Genomic DNA, 17,300 nt, shown 5'->3' with positions numbered 1-17,300 from the left:
GACTTGGAAGTGTGACGTTGCGACTGCGCATGTCAGCAATGGGAATTATATTAAAATAACAACCACAATAATATCTTACAAACTTTATTCGTTTCATAAAAAAGTCCTAAAATTACGCTACACATATGAGTATACATACAGTCTTAACCTAGTTGACGATTGGCACAAACTCGGTGGTGTCCGAGTCAGAATCAAACTCGCTGGCCGGCGGCTCTGCCTTAATGTGCGCGGAGTAGTCGTACGTGAACAACTTCACTCCGATGAACCCTCCCGAACCCCGCGCCCCTCGGTGGATGATCCCCGCGCCGCTGGTCAGGCCCGCACCTGGGGAAATAAAAACTCATTTATTTTTTGCAAGTATAGGCTTTTAAAAAGCGCGTACCACTGCTTCGGCACAATAAATGGACCAGTGCCGAGAAGAAGCAGCCCAAGAAACTCAGTCACTATTTTAAATAGGGAAAAACATAAATTGCTATATTTCACGAGCACAGGTTTGACTTGGTTAAAATATTGAGTAGGTGCTGTTAAATAATGAAAAGACGAACTGAAGACTCGTTCAGTTTAATCAATTGAATCAATTCGGATGTCTATATTTATCAGTCACGTAGAAAAAGTTGACCTTATCGATTTATAATTGGCTGTGACATTGATATTATGATCATTATTATTCGCTTCGAAATCACTCATTTCTTGCTATTTTCATGTTAAATTATGTATTTTTAATCTCTCCAACCAAAAAATCTCGCAGTAACGTAGGTATTTGGTATTTGGTGGGTTTCGTCAACACATCGATCAAAGTCCAAGCTTAAAGTCATTTGAAAGGATCTAATTCTAAATTAGGCGTTGTTTTTGATGTCTAGTGTGATTTCGCGTCTATTTTTATTGCAATACAGTCTCGCTTTAATTTCTATAGTTTTTTTTCTTTGTCGATTTCGTTTAATAATTCAAAATACGTTAATAAATCTTACCTTTCATCGGCATAACGGGCTGTATGTCCACGAAAGGCACGGTGGACTGCGCCGCGTCGGCCTCGTAGTCGGTGTGCGTGAACTCTATGAACTGGTCGTGAGATGAGTCGACAGGCAGCGGCGTGTTGCTACGGATCGGGATGTCGGGCTTGTATAGCTCGAGGCGCTTTCTGAAAATACCAAGTTGTTTGGCTTTTGAAGACATCAAATAGTTTATTCAGTACATAGGCCCTTTCCAGGGCACTTATACACGTCCCAGATAATAATATAGCTTGCCCTACCACCAGAAAACATATGGGCTGGTGCTGAGAAGTGGCACAAAAAACTCAGTCACCTTTGCCAGCATCGATGGTATTTACAATAAACAATCTCTAAAGTGACCAATTTTCTGAGATACTAATCAAATGATACTCAAATGAGAATCTTGGTTAAGGTTTTCTCGTGAGTTTTCTCAAAATTTATTGCTGAACTCGCTCGCTGCTTCATAGAGCACAGCTGCATCTCCTAGGTGACATTGTAACCAGTAAGCCCATTGAAACAAAATACTGATCCTAACTATCCTATTCAGAAACCTTACTAACCAAGTCTTAAATAGTAAAAATAGTCTTGGTTCCTTATTATTTTTATACCTGACATTGTAAAACGAAGCTACAATACCAAAGGTATATTAATTTGTCGTTATAGCAGGCCTGTTCATCTCCGCGAGTTTACATCGAAAACAAAACACGCACGATTGCCCCCTACAAGAGTACTATTCGACAAGGCCTCACATACGAGCGAACATTGACTCACGCACGCGTATTCTTGTGTATGATGGAAAAAAATAAAGAAAATGGTGTACTAAATACTGTGCAGTATTTAACTGCCTAAATAATAATAAAAACACAGAATGTACTTTTTTAAGTTGCCTCAAGACACTGAGAGGTAAATAAGTAGTTAATATTATTCATGATAATTTATGCTAAATCATGTATTTCCTCCGCCATTTTCTGTAGATTGGCACCTCACGTCACATCATTTTACCGAAGTCAGCCCTATAGCTTCGGCGCAGTACCGATCACTGACGTTTGTCAACAAAACTTCTGACAAACTTGCTTGACTCTTGAGACAAGCTAAATTACACCATATTGTTAATGACATTGAGCATACATTTTTTTAAATACCTTCGCGAAGTAAAACTTCTGTACGTAGTACTTATTATTATTCTGTGGTTATAGGCAATTATTTAGTTTTTACCTGGGAATCTCCGCTCCGTCTGTGTTGTCGTTGCTGATCCATTGGCTCCTCTCGGGCGCCAGGCGTCCCGTAGCGTAGTTGAACGGCGTCGAGCGGATCTCAAAGTGCAGATGTGCGCCCAGCATGCGGAATCTGTAAAAAATAAAATAAAAATAGACTTAATCGATTTTATTTTCGTATGTATTGGCACCCGACAGTTTGCTAGAGATCTCAAAATGAAACGAGACCATTCAATCTCGTAAATTCCAAAATGACCATAACACTAAAGACTCGACATACCTGACTCCAGTCAAGATGTGTCCAGCTGGTGAGTCCAGTTCGTCCAAGTCGATGGCCCTCCTCTCATACGTCAGCTTATGGTAGTCGACACCATCCCTCATGCCAGGCTCCGAAGGGTCGAACTTCTGGATCGGCACCCAGTCCCCAGGGATCACTGACCCTCGCTCGCCAAGAGTGCCCTCACTGATCTGCAGGTGGAATACCCTTCCGAGTTTCACTAGACGAAGGCCGGTCACCACCCTGCAATGTTTTAAAAAATTTGTTACTTCACACACTACAATTAGACTTCCCAATGAAAATGCATGCTTTATAATATATCAACATAAAATATATGGGACACCCGCACAATAGTGCTGTTAGTAGAATATGACTACGAATTAAATACCCGAAGCGTTCCCAATACCCAACTACAGCTCTACGTTTCCCATATAATATGCATGTCCTATTGAACCCGATTCCGGGTACTGACTTGTTCTTGTCAAAGTCTGCCGTCGCTTCCTTCATGCTAAAGAAGCGATGCGCCTGGTCGCTCGCGTCCTCGCAAAGGCAAAAGCAGTAAGAGCAGTGGAGAAGGTTCCATTTCCACCAGGAGTCGACCTTTGAAGAGAAATTGGTTAAAAGTTACATTTGAACATTTGAAGAATTTTGCTTTTTAGTTATAGACATTGTGCGGGCGTCCCTGACTTGTAAGGGACTAACTTGTTGTTTTTGACGTCTGATGTCGTGTCCCAAAGACTGAAGTAACGGTCGGACTGCTCGCTCGCCTCGTCGCAAAGGCACATGCAGTAGGAACAGTGCCAGAACAACCAACGCCACCATGAGTCCACCTGAGGAAACTCTTACTATGTATCGTGTAGATATGCTACTGGAGTTTCCCAGGTCAAGGGTTGCCATTTATGTATGTTAGATAGTCAATATTGTTTCGAACATAGTCAATTATGTGTAATACCAGCTGATTGTTCTCACCTTGGGGGCGCCAAGCTTACAGTGGCCGACGGTACCAAACGTGCGTCCGTTCTCATACTCGATCCACTCGTACCGACGGTTGCTGTTGCGACCCTGCAATCATAAATAATGTGTAATCAGCTAGGTACTCGTTAGCATTCGCATTGCTTATGTAATGACGCTGTAGATAAATACAGCTACTACAGTAGAGTAGGTATTACACATAGATTGAATCTGTTATTGAGATGAATGAAAAACAAGTGACATCTCAATTGACAGACAAGGAAATAAGATTGTTTTGTTTTGATACAGTACAGTTGTCATCACCAAATTGAGTGATACATTTTTTGTTGTTATCGCTAACAGTTCAGAAATTAGGCTGAACTTCGAAAGCATTTATAACAATTTAAGAAGGTCAAGAGGCACAGTGAATTACGAGATATTCTCTCAATAGGTCAGAATAAAAGTTAAAAAACATTGATCGAAAACGTTTTGCTCACCGCAGGGCACACCCACATATCCGAGTCGATGTACTTGCAGTTCAGGATTCTGCCCTTGCAGGGTGGCTGCTTGGAGCAGAACTGGTCTTTGAAGCAGCCGTGGTTTTCGGCCACCGTGTAAGCAGCGCAGTTGTCGCGGCACGTGCCTTCTGCGTTCATGTCTACCTCGTTCTCGATGTAGCCTTGTAGGAGGCGGGTCACTTCGGCGTAGGTTTCGCCTGGAAATTGAGAAAAATGTGTCATGTTTCATCACATAGCGTTAAACATAGAGCCTAAGCAATGTAAAATTCGTGACAGATTTAATTTCAGAATTGCTTCACAGTGCGAAGTAACTGTGTAAATATAAAAAGCGAAGAAGCAAAGCGATTACGGCTTCCATCTGCCACGCTTAGTTTAGGGGTTCTGATTTCCTTCCTCTGTGTAATGAAAACTAATGAAGTATGACTAACTTTATAGCATCAGACCCTAATTTCATTTCAACCAATCACGTTCTATAGTCAAAATAAGCCCAAAACGCTTATGATTTGGACTAGCTCCACTCAAGGTGGTGTCGTGTCGAGGTGTCTTCAAACTATTCCAAAATAAATAAAGTTTCATACCTTCCTTGTGCTCTGCAGGGTCGCATCTGTACAGGTCCCTGCTGGCCATGGCCAGGGCAGCCCTGGCGGCGGCGGCAGTCAGCGCCGTCCTCTCGCCGTACCTCTGTCTGGTCAGGCTGGCTTCTTGCGTGTAGTTCCCTGGAATTTTACAAAATACTTTGTTAGCAAAGTATATGGAATAGCCCAGCTGACTTAGCGAACTTTGTACCGCCTATGTTCAGAAATGTAGGATTCTAATGGTCTAAAGAATTTTTTAAATCGGCCCAGTGATTTCGGAGCGTACTCAATACAAACAATCAAATATTTCTTGCACTAGAAGTACCGCCAAACAAGTTCTTTTCTGCTCAACCCAAAGATAAACTGGTCGAGAATGCTTTAGTGCATTGAGTTCGTCTTATGTACAAATCTATTTGGCATTAAAGTTTTAAATAAATAAATAATATTAGTGTAGATTGATTTCGCTCGATACAGTTATGTTTAGTTCCTTTCTAACGTAATAATAATCATCTTATGTTATGAAAATTGGGTTTAGGCCCCTAAAAGTAGTCTGAATCAATCACAGTTTAAACAATATTGAATACTATTATACAGTGTGTCCGGGCATGTAGTGATCAAACTTTAAGGGCGAAATCTAGGGACAATTTTATCGATAAAAATGCTTCAAATTTGGGGCTTGGCCTATTTATTGAAAAATAATTACAAGGATTTAAGTTTTTAATTTTTAGTTTTCACCTCTTCCTTCAAAAACAAGTGAAAGCGTGGGTAGCTTAACATTAATAAGCAAATATTTTATATCATGCGATAGCCAATAAAATTATCTTTTAGTAGAAGTAGAAAACAGACACAAGTTTCATACATTTTATGGGAGTAAGAATGGATTTAATTAGAAAAATACATGACTTTTTTCACTTCTTTTTCAGTTATTTTCCAACACAAGAAAAACCAGGTCGTTAAAGTATGTTTATTTTTGCATTGTATTATTAGTATTTGAGCTATTCTACAAAACGAATAAAAATTTATTAGTCTACGTCTATTAGTTTTGACGTAATTGTTGAACAAAGATACCCCTTCCCAGCAGGTTCCATAGTGCTGCTAACATGCGAAAATGCACTGCCTGAAAGAATCACACAACCTATTCCGACGGCGCCCCTAGATTTCGCCCTTAAAGTTTGATCACTACATGCCCGGACACACTGTAGTTATAATAAGATTAAAACATTCGTTAGGTTATTTATTACGATGAAAATGAGACGTATAATGACTGACCGTTTGTTATTATTGCTGAACTAGCGATAATGAGTAAGGTCACGATGCAGTAGCTCTGATTATAGCTCAATTGATGTTACCGTATTATGTATCGGGAACAACGGCCAATCTAGTTCGATATTCACTGGCTTATAGTGTTATAGATCTTAATTTAGTTTGCATTTAGCCTCTGTCTTTGAAAGTCATTGTCACTTGATATGATGACGTTATATGCAACAATCAACTACGTAAGACGTTATGACAATTTGCAATTCTGGTCCTTAATACATTTTTGTAAAGAATTCAATATTAATCACTGTTAAAATATGTCTTCGTTCGCGCTTCCGCTCTCAGCAGCCATGCCCCACTAACTGTTTGCAATAATATTATGATTCATTCGGTATCTGACTGATGATGCTGCAATTTACTTCGATGTTTGTGTGTTACATAAACATTTGACACGCACCAATGTAAATATTTGTATTTGCATCCTGCGTGAACGCATAGGACGATGCATTTTGTCGGTGGTGTTTTGTAACCGTTACTAATGAATCTGACTCCACCCACAACACAAAGTTGATACCAAAATGTTTTGCTACAACTTATTATTGCCAATAATTCGGTCTGTTATCTCAAAAATAGTGTCATCGTCTACTTTCACACAAATAAATAAAGAAATTTGATTTGATTTGATTTGATTTGATTTGATAATACATAGTTTTACTTGATCATAAAAAGTATGTCAATTGGTCGGCAGTTTATCATCTCTTTGAGATACACATCTCAAAGAGAAGATAAACTGCATGATGATAAACACTAAAAATAATGTTCGCAGACACCTGCGAACTATTATTTTTAGTGTTTATCACTTTTAATAGATATTACTTTTTTTTGCATTCTTTCATTTCCACCACTACTATGCTGAAATAAACAATGTCCCCCTATTAATAAAACTTACACCTAGAATGAGCACTGGATTAAAATGACATTTCCATACTAAATGACAAGTTCAACTAGGGTGTAACTTTTATTATAATAAGGGGGTAAATGTAAAAACCTATGTAACATCAAACATATCTGAATTACCTCTGCCGTATATCCTGAGAAGCATCCACGAGAACTGCATCATGGCGTATCCCTTAATCTCCGTAAGGGATATCGTGTTGTACGTGTCATATATGAGCTGATGCTGAGACAGCTGTAACTCACACACGTCTGGATGCTCATCCTGGAATGTAAAGTTTATTATCAGATAGGTAAAGTCTATTTTATATTAACGTAAGATAGGTATCACGGTATTGCTGGGAGCGCACCCTTTTGAGAGATAGCGAACTCGAGTCGGTGTCTCCTCGAAGGGAAGCGTGATTCCAAAGCAAGGGCGTTTGCGGAAGACCAGCTTCTTGACATGCCCTTACGAGCATGTTAAGATAAAAGCTGAGCGAGAGGGGAGTCTATTGGCGCAGAGGCTCAGTAATTGTTTTTATTATTGCTGTGATGTTGTTGTTTATTATGCAATTAACTACTGTTTCAATAAAGTATTTCTATATTCTATTTAAGTACTCGCTTCACTATGTAATTTTTTCCTTATGTTGACAATACGAGAAAAACAAACACTTCGACTACTACTTAGATTTGCTATGTATTGTCTTTGTGGCCTTGGCATAAGCTCTGAATGAACTCCAATATCGTTTACTCAGTTCTATTTTTAGCCATCTTTGACCAAATTTACGTTTATCATTTGTTTTTCTCTTTGCATTACGAGACTATACTACATTTCGTTATTTAAGTAATAATATGTTATAAGATTTAAAACATAGTATTCTTTATTATGTACTTTTTAATTTCCACTTCATGTCAGTGTTCATTTCTTAGAACATGTATTTACCAAAAGGTCCTTGGTTTGAACTCGAAGTTGTTAAAATTCAAAGAAATCTGAATATTAATTCCCCAAAGTGATTTGCATTCAACAACTAGGTACTGTCAGCTTTTCTTTGTTCAAATTAAATGCCATTTTATAGTTACTAATGTGATCATGACATAGCGCAGGTGTTATTTCCTGTAAGTGAATACGGTATTTTAATTAGGTCATAGCAGTTTATCATTACGAAGATTTCGGTCGCGGTTATAATTATGTAAATGGCTAATGATTAAACGCATATTTTATAGGTAATAGATTGCGCTAGTTATCGCATTGTACCTACATTTACCTACTTATTTTTTGTTTTGTAAGCACTGTGTTATTAGACCGGTTAGGAATTCTAATTACATTTTATCTAAAAACCTGTTATTGCAATTTCTTTTCACTTACAACTTTTGCTCTTGCATCAAGGGCGTTTGTTATAATTCTCAAAACTTTGTAATAATGTGTTTTTAACGTCCTATTAATGTTAATTCCGCTCAATAAAAATAATTAGAACAATTAACGAGCCAGACACGTACTTTCAAGTGAACTCGGAACATTTCAATTAAAAGTGCTCAACGCAGCTTTGCCTGACCAGAATGCTAAATGAGCAATAATGCGGTCGGCTTTCACGCTGGGTGCCTCAAAAATGTATATTATTGCGAACACTCCATAAACACCGGCCGCCAACGTAAACACGGGTCACTGACATGCCGCTTGCCAAACACCCAGACGTTCGTGTTGACGATTCCGCAAATCAATACCTCGACCCTCACTTGCGTTTCACATAAAACGTCCCGAATCAGCCCGCCCCGCACGACCAATTGGACGCATCCTTTGTCGATGTACCTGTAATATCGAGCGGAACAAGTCCCCGTGTTGCAGCACACCCTCCAGTTTCTTCACGGCCTGCATCGCCGACGTTTTGGGATCCATGAGGATGCTCTCCGCCAGGTCCAGCCAGTCCTTGACGGGCGCCGGCACCGCCCCCGGCGCGGCCTGCCGCCGGGCGAACTCCACGAACGTCTTGTACAGCCCGTCGATGACCTGCAGCTTCTCCGTCGCCCGCACCCACAGCCACGAACTCAACGGGGGCCGCGGCGGACTCGGCAGCGATGCGATCTGGTTGTCCAACGCCACGAACGCCTTTGTTAACTCCACATCGCCGCCCAGACCCGCTTCTCTCCACATCGGATCGCTCACATTGTTCCACATTTCCACCTCTAGCGTGTAAAAGTTCTTTCGGACGAAGTCCACCGGCGACAGATCCTCTGTCGCCGCGAGGGTTAGCAGCGCAAAAAGCGCCGCGACTTTCATTGTGACACAGTTTTAGCGGTACGTTTGGTTGCGCGACGCGAGCTACACTGAGGCTGGCGGCCGCGAGGGGACCGCGGCTTCGAGCGAGTGGGGTCGCCCTAGTGACGTACGATGTCAGCCAGCGATATCGACAACTCACCCGCCGCGCGAACCCGACAAAACTGAAAGTTGGAGAGAACAAGCACTCTTCTTTTATTGTTTACACGACCTCGCGAGTAACCTTTACTGTGATGCTATCGCATTGTTTATAGGCGACGTTTCCTCGAGAAGAGGAAAATGTTCGATTGTTTAATTAAGCTTTCGTTTGAAGAGTAATTATACGGTTTTCGATATTCTTTTGACATTGAACGAGCATTGTTTAGTAAACATAAATGTACTTAATATGATCGCATGTTTAAATAAAATAAAGTAAATTATTACGGGACTATTCCCACCTCTCGTTCCCACCACTGCAACTCCTGTGTAGCCAGGATCTACAGCTTGACCGCCACAAAAACCCAACCAATGAAGGTCAAGTTAAATGTAATCAAGTAAAATAAAGTAAAATGCAAAATAATGAAACTGAAAGCAATGAACTGAATCGACATCGATTATTTACGCATCCCATTCGTGTCGGTCATCACTACAGTCCCGCATGTTATTACTGTTAACTCGTTGCAAACTCATTTTGCGGTTATTGTAGCCCTTATTTTCCTTGAAATAAGACTTTTACTAGCTTGCACGAGGTATTGTTTGCATTATATTGTTATTATTATGCGCTTATTAGGCTCCAGTGTCGCGTCAGCTGACAGTCATCGGCTCCCGACTCCTGCACACCGGTATACATACGCTTTGAATATCTTTTGTCACGATTCAAAGAAGTGTTTATTTAGGAAGTGTCTTACTGGGTTATTTCTTATGACATGCCTACTTACACCATGCAGATAATGTACTGAAATCATTGGCACTTTCTCTAACATATTTACGTTTTGTTATTTTTTAGTTTAATGTCAAATAAAATACTTAAAATAGTCATGCTATTTTAGGACATTTCTTTGATAAATCTAGGGAATATCGATAGACAATGGCGAACGTTGTGTCAGCTCATCGACAGTTACAAGAGGCACTAGTCTCCTGCACGTGCTACATCCCCGTTCTTATTTTAACGACTTAAGGTCTATTGTAGCATACATAATGTAGCTTTACCGTAGTTTTTTCCTCTATTCTATTGTATTGGAGACAGCACGTCTGGCAGTATGACGTACTTCAATCATTGTTAGTCCATAGGCTAAGCCAGGCTAACAAAAGAACTTTAGAAGGCTGCTGTGAATAGAAATTACAATATTTTGCGACTCGATAAAACCATATTTGAATAGTAGTATACAGAAGCACTTTCATAGCTTTTCATGTTAACTAATTCATAATAACAAACATTAATAAAAAACAAGTTCTGTTCTTTTTGCTGTTTACTTTATCTTATTGGATTATTTATTCTCTCTACTCGATATCTTTAGTACTGAGACGTGCTTAAATCAAAGTTAGCACCGTCTTATCTACATAGACCACTGATGAGCAGTTCCGTTTGCATATTTTTCTAATTAACGTTCTAGATAACGTGCTGGTATTGTTTCGAACTCCCACGCAACAATATAAAATGTACCATCTGTCATGTTGGGCAATTAGATGCGGGTCAAATCCATCAGAGGGTGGAACCATTTCTTCGTATTTGTATTTTTTTCGCTGGTTGTTTTGTTTTATGGTGATATGTTTGTGGATTGAATTTGTAGTCCAAGTATTCTTTTAGTTTCCTACATTTCACAAATACCAGGTTGGATGTGGTTAAACTCCTGTCTAAACTCGATTAAAAATTAATCGTTGTTTTCTGATGAGCAAATCAAAATAAATATTGAAGTCACACCTTCAATTGATGCTCATTAATTATTACCATAAAATTATTGGAAGTATACATTTAACGAAACTGTTCTTTGAATGTTTTTTTTTGTATCTCGAAATACACATCGAAAGAAAGAAAAATAGTTTATGTGGTTCAAACATAATAGTTATTTGTACCACAAATAAATTATGTAATCTATTATCTGATAAAATTTGTCGTTAGTAAAGTTGCTTTCTAGTTACGTGTTATAATAGGTCCAATTCGTTTTGTTCTTTGAGTTTAATTTAAAACTTTTTCAAGACGCAATTTTACAGCATAAAATCTAAGCTTCCTAGTAAAGTACGTAAGTGGATGACTTCTTTGTGTAAGCCAAAGGTGCGTCAATGATTCATCAGTGCGAATGATCTCGGAAACGAGTTTGCGAACGCGCAAAGTAGAATGTTTATTTAATCTGTGCTGTCACAGCGCGCATAAAAACTTGACTAGATTGTGTGAATCAGCGTGATGAACTAACCGAAATGTATAATTACCTATATTAAGCTAATTAGGAAAATTCTCAGGTGGGAATTGCTACATTACTAAAATGCCTGGTAAGTCCAATCGTCAGGCAAGCGAAGTGTCGTGGGTTCGTTTCACATTTGTGGAAATCAGTTTTAAATGTGCCTAATTATGTATTTGGGACATTAACCCACAAGGTGGACCGACGACCTCATAAAGGTAGCAGGAAGTGCAAAACAAAACCCGAATAATAAAATAAAATACAGATTAAAAAAACCATTGCTGAAACTGAAGAGATGAATCGTTTAACCCTTAATTTGGCAGACTCATTATTTATCAAAAAATAAAAATACATCGTCGGATTTATGTTCTTAGGGTTATTTATAGGTCAGAAAAAAATATATAAAAATTCTGAACTTCACCAAATAGAAAAAAAACAATGTTCATCCCGATGAACACTGCCAAATATATGGAGAATTTTAACTGTTCATTGGGGTGAACATTGCCAATTTAGGGTAGCGGCATTAAGTTAAAACAATTATTCATATAAAAAGTAAAATTTATATTATTAAACACTTTTTGGTGCACAAAATAGTAAGAAAGTAACTATTACCATACAATTTTGTGTGATCGTTGAGGTAAAACAATGTTTAATGTTTTTAAAGAAAAAAATCATAATTTTTTGTTCATGTAACTTCAAAGTGGACAAGTCGCACTAAATAATAAAAAAAACAGCTCCCACATTTATAAAATATATTCTTCAGGGTTTAAATAAAAAAGTAAAAATGATTTTAATCAAAAATATTCTTTGGAAATACAAACTTTGAATCTACAAACAACCGCTAAATTAAAATATGTAATTATTTTGCATGAAAATTTAGAAAACAATTATGTCCACTTTTACCAGTAACAAAACATTATTCTGATATTACATTTCATGCAATATACAGTATTAAGCTACCAACATCCCAAACAAAATAAAAAAATACTCTAAATAAAGAAATTAGTCCACTGAAATAAAATTAAGCAAAAATAAACGTTTCATAGCCTATTTGACAACGTTCACTGGGATGAACAATCAAAGATTATTAGTAATTTGGCAATGTTCACTAGGATGAACACTCGACTTTGACCTGGTATAACATGGCTTATTTATTAAATGAGCATTGTAAATCAATCAAGTTATTAAGCATGAACACTATGCAATACGTTAAAACCACTGTCATTACTCAATTATAATAAAAAACATGTAAAGCTTGAATAAACACCTTGACACTAAAGCCTGGTCTTCGCTATGGCCGGCATTTTGGCTAAAATTAACACTTTCAGACTGTGACTAGCACATAAAAATATTTTTCTACCAAAACTTAAATTTTCTAGTGAAAAAAAAAAACTTACCAGAAATTAAGACGTATGCACTCGGCATATTATTTTTTTCAATTGAATGTTCATCCCAGTGAACAAAATCAAATGAAGGGTTAAAGCGCACTTTGAATTCAAGAGGCCAGGTCAATTTAGAAAATAAACGCCAAATCGCCACGAATGTCTTGTTTTGTTAGTGTATTTCACGCGGACGAGGTATTTGCACTTTAAAATATCTTTTGTTGGCTAAATCACTCTTTATTTAGGAAGTCTCTTTAGCTACGTATATAAAGTGAATTATATTATATTTTCCACGTGCATTTGACACTTGATATGAGTACCTAGAACCGGCTGCGATCTCAGTGGCCGCATCCGCTACGTTTTATCACTAACAAATACATTATAATGTTTGCTGACTCGTGTTACGCACGATTGTTGTTACTACGTATCCTACGATTTATCACGTACTATTATACTTGAAACATGTGGTTATGATCTTCAGAAAGGTCATAAACAATGAAAAAATAGTTCGTCTCTCACAGCAGATATAGTTTAATTATTAAGCTACTCAGTACTATCATAAATTAAAATTTCACAGCTGTTATTATTCTTTTTGTTTTGTTTTTTTTCACACAATTAAACTCCTTCATACTTCTCTGAACGAAGTATTACCACAGAATAATAATAAGTACTACGTACAGAAGTTTTACTTCGCGAAGGTATTTAAAAAAATGTATGCTCAATGTCATTAACAATATGGTGTAATTTAGCATGTCTCAAAAGTCAAGCACCATTTTGTTGACAAACGTCAGTGATCGGCACTGCGCCGAAGCTATAGGGCTGACTTCGGTAAAATGATGTGACGTTAGGTGCCAAACTGCGGAAAATGGCGGAGGAAATACATGATTTAGCATGAATTATTATGAATAATATTAACTACTTATTTACCTCTCAGTGTCTTGAGGCAACTTAAAAAAGTACATTCTGTGTTTTTATTATTATTTACCCAGTTAAATACTGCACAGTATTTAGTACACCATTTTCTTTATTTTCTTCCATCATACACAAGAATACGCGTGCGTGAGTCAATGTTCGCTCGTATGTGAGGCCTTGTCGAATAGTATCCTGTAGGTGGGCCATCGTGCGTGTTTTGTTTTCGATGTAAACTCGCGGAGATGAACAGGCCTGGTATTACCTACTTCTTTTAAAATAAAGTTAAGTTACCGTTACAAACAATTGTTATCAATTGTTTTCTTTGTATTTTTCCTTACCTAGGACAAGTATATTCTGTGCCTTGGGTAGTGGCAAATACTTGAAGTTGACATCAAAATAAGTACTTATATTTTTATGAGTAAATAAATTATAGGAAGTTGTGATTTCACTAACCGAGCCCTCGATCCGGCAAGTTGTTTGACCCCCGTCGGTCATTGTATGACTCACTATGTTAATAGTTCACTTCATTGTCTACAAGGTCTCTCGTACCTACATAATTTAATATTTATTTGATCGCTTAAAATAAAAAGTTTTGACAAATAAGCATCCTTGGAGTAATTGAATAATACAAAATTAGTTGTTAAAACATCCCTTGAATAAAATCATCATCGAAATATTTTTGAATGCATTGAAAGTTAAAATGTATTAAAATTTCTTAGCGAATAGAGTCGCTTCTCAAACTAAATTTTAAATAAACAACTTGAGAAAATCGAACTGCCCGTCGCCCGGCAAGTGGAAGGTCGTAGGTTCGAGTCCCGCATCAGGCAATTCGATTTTTTCAAGTTTTTTTATTTAAAATTTAGTTAAAGTGTATGTTCCGACTGGGTAAACAAAAATATTGACCTTGTGTAGTGGATCTAGACTTCGAATACAAGAAAACAAGTAAAAGTGATGCAAAATGTATGTTCGAAGTTATTTTTATCGGGTATCAATGCCTAATTTAATATTATCCTGCCTGGGGTCCAAAGTCTAAAGCAAATGTTTGATGATAACATTTAAGTTAGGGAGTAGGTAAGTTATTTATTTATTTATTTAAGTAGAGATAATAAATAGCTTGTCTACAGCTAATTTAATTTAAAGACCGTTAGCTTAGACAAGAAATAGTTACTAATTTACATTGCCTATGTCCAGTATTATTCTAATAGGTACTACAGTACAGGTAAAACTCAATTCAAAGTCAAGGCATATGAGTATCAAATCTATTCCTTAGTGCGGATTCAAACTTCAATGTCATTTTATAATACATACGGGCCTGTCTCTGTCTAATCTTTTAATTCATATTCAGGTCAGTTCATGACAACTTAGTGCAACAGGTTACGAGCAGATTGGCAATTGTGCGATGCACGATGCAGAGGAGTGGTCGAGCCTACAATGTGTTTTTCATTTACTCATGTTTTGTTCGGTTAGGCGAAACGATTCTTGTAATCTCCGCTCAATGCACCGTTGTGCTGCCGGCCAGACACAACAAAGGATGGATTTAGTTATAAACTTTATCAGTTCAGTAGTCATGCAACAACTTATTCCTCAACAATTTATTGTTTCCCGTTTAACATTGTCGCAATGAATCATCTAATAATAAGGCTTATACCTATAATGTCCCATATTAAAAAAAAAACAATTCGAAGTATAGGTACTTAAATTCGTCTAGTTATTTTAAGTAGTATAGTAATAAAACGAACTTATTATCTAAAATGTGTTAAAATGTGTGTCTACTAACACGTTTTATCGAGATCCCCGTTACCTCGCGGGATGGTGTTAACCAACACACTATTTTTATGACTCACCCTCAACAGTTAACGTTCCATTTGAAGCGAATGATCCGAATCTTTTTTAAGAGTCCTCGGCGTCCATTTGTCGCACACATTGTCGAGATAATGATTACCTCATAATGGCTCGACAATCCGAGAATAATCCCATGTTACTGTTAAAAAGTCGGATGTATCGATGTTTGTTTATCACTCTTCACAGTTGAACAATGGCACCGATCGGAACGCTGTTTACTGAGACAACAATGTAATGACGTACAAACCTGCAAGTCCTCCAAAATTAACTGCAGGACACCGCGGCCCAGGAGATTCCTGTGCGGCGGCACCACTAGGGCATGAATTCTTTCAAGCAACCCCGGCAAAGCGCCAGGGTCATGAGAAACACACCACTCCGCGAAATTTTCTAAAGTACTCCTTTCCAATGTTTGTTGAAGCCGCACATATTCTCTCATCTGCCGGTTGGCAGACGAAACCCTGCTCAGCAAATCGGTCATCTCGTGTAGCCTCAGTTCCAGGGCAGATTTCTTCCCACTGTTCTTCGACAGCATCAAAGCCACAGCATTATTTTGCTGCAAGTTCAGCTCCAGCCTCTCGATCGCATTCGTAACCTGTGCGAGGCGGGATAAGATCTGGGTTTCCCGCCTCTTGATGAATGGAAGTTCGACCCCTCCAGTGGCATTGAATGGTTTTCCGATGATGTCCCACGAGCTGAGCACTTTCTCGCCGATTTCTTTGCTGAGGAATAGGACGTCGAGTGTTTCGTCGATGAGCCCGCGCGCGGGTTGCGCGAGAAGCAGCGCAGCGAGCGCGAGAAACGTGCGCGGGCGCCGGTTGGTCATGGCGGAGGACACGGGCTCACTGCCCGCCGCGATCGAGGTCGCCGGCTGTGTGACCCGCTCGCTTACTTCATTTACCACTTTCCATAACTTAATTCGCGCCTACGTTACGCTGAGTCGCTTCAATGAGTCAATTTTTAGCTATACTTCGATTACATTCAAATTGCTAATTATTAAAACTAGGAAACCAGTTTATTGCTTTGAAACGTCGCAACAGAATGATTCCATACAACTGTGCGTTGTGGTTACACTTGTTTGCACTTGTAATGCTTTGTATAATTTCATTTTACAAGGCCAGATATTGTTAAGTTGTTTAATACTCACCGCGTAGACATAATAGAAAAAGTTATTACGTATGATAACGCCACACGTGAGTGAACCCACGTAACTGGGGGAAAATAAAATCGGGCAACACTGATAGCCAGCCCTCTCCAAACGTCCCCTTTCATAAAAATAACTTTATTGGTTGAATGCTTTCAATTCGTCCCATCCGCCCTCACTTTTTTCTTTTTTGTTGATTCAAATGTTTGAAAAGGGTTCTCTACCTATTGACCGCTAAAGTATTTATGTCAACTTATTCATAGCAATGCACCAATGTTACGTTACGTGATGTTATGAGAGAAACACAGATAATAATTACACCTTTTGTAATCACAATGCTGCACGGATGAATGCAATTGTTTGATTGTAGTATGTAATCGGAAATCTTCCTCATTGTTAATAGCAAATAGTACGCTGTGACGACTAAAGCGTATTAATTTTAACAAGTTATTTAATAAATATAGCAATATGAGACCTCGATGAAGGATAAAATATTGTTGGCAGTAAAAGAAAAATACTATGCGAAGTTTTTTTGCATAGTTGTACGGTTTCCACGATTGTATATTGCCTGCTATTGTGAATGACTTAAATGTTAATTGGGCGTAGAGCCATAGAAAAATGGTCGTGAGACCAAAAGTTCAGATCAAAATAGCTGTCCTTGA

At 38.2% G+C, this 17,300-nt stretch overlaps 2 protein-coding genes across 4 annotated transcripts in view; one reads left to right on the top strand and one right to left on the bottom strand.

Moving 5' to 3' along the window:
* Positions 1–17,300, top strand: part of LOC135075398 (uncharacterized) — a 116,205-nt gene that overhangs the window by 45,398 nt on the left and 53,507 nt on the right. The gene's annotated exons all lie outside the window — the stretch shown is intronic.
* LOC135075639 (uncharacterized) lies at positions 69–16,335 on the bottom strand. 3 transcript variants are annotated; one of them, XM_063970044.1, is made up of 10 exons: positions 15,745–16,335; positions 6,859–7,000; positions 4,528–4,665; positions 3,929–4,146; positions 3,450–3,542; positions 3,183–3,310; positions 2,484–2,723; positions 2,205–2,336; positions 969–1,138; positions 69–324 (listed from the first exon to the last, which is right to left on the bottom strand). In XM_063970044.1, exons 1-10 carry the CDS (start codon positions 16,318–16,320, stop codon positions 149–151), a joined length of 2,013 nt encoding a protein of 670 aa, XP_063826114.1. In that variant the 5' UTR covers positions 16,321–16,335; the 3' UTR covers positions 69–148. The 3 variants fall into 3 exon arrangements, with proteins under 3 accessions (XP_063826114.1, XP_063826115.1, XP_063826116.1); XM_063970045.1 differs by lacking the exon at positions 3,183–3,310 and adding an exon at positions 2,953–3,080; XM_063970046.1 differs by lacking the exon at positions 15,745–16,335 and adding an exon at positions 8,522–9,126.

This window comes from Ostrinia nubilalis, chromosome 10 (assembly GCF_963855985.1).
Source record: "Ostrinia nubilalis chromosome 10, ilOstNubi1.1, whole genome shotgun sequence".
Taxonomy (NCBI): domain Eukaryota; kingdom Metazoa; phylum Arthropoda; class Insecta; order Lepidoptera; family Crambidae; genus Ostrinia; species Ostrinia nubilalis.
The sequence above is the reverse complement of the archived record's forward strand: the minus strand, read 5'-3'. Positions and strand labels throughout refer to the sequence as shown.

Coding starts and splice junctions, on each gene's coding strand:
- LOC135075639 (XM_063970044.1), bottom strand. CDS start 16,320: ATGACCAACCGGCGCCCGCGCACGTTTCTCGCGCTCGCTGCGCTGCTT. Junction 7,001..15,744: donor TAATTTTGGAGGACTTGCAG/GTTTGTACGTCA, acceptor TTTACATTCCAG/GATGAGCATCCAGACGTGTG. Junction 3,311..3,449: donor GTAAGCTTGGCGCCCCCAAG/GTGAGAACAATC, acceptor GAGTTTCCTCAG/GTGGACTCATGGTGGCGTTG.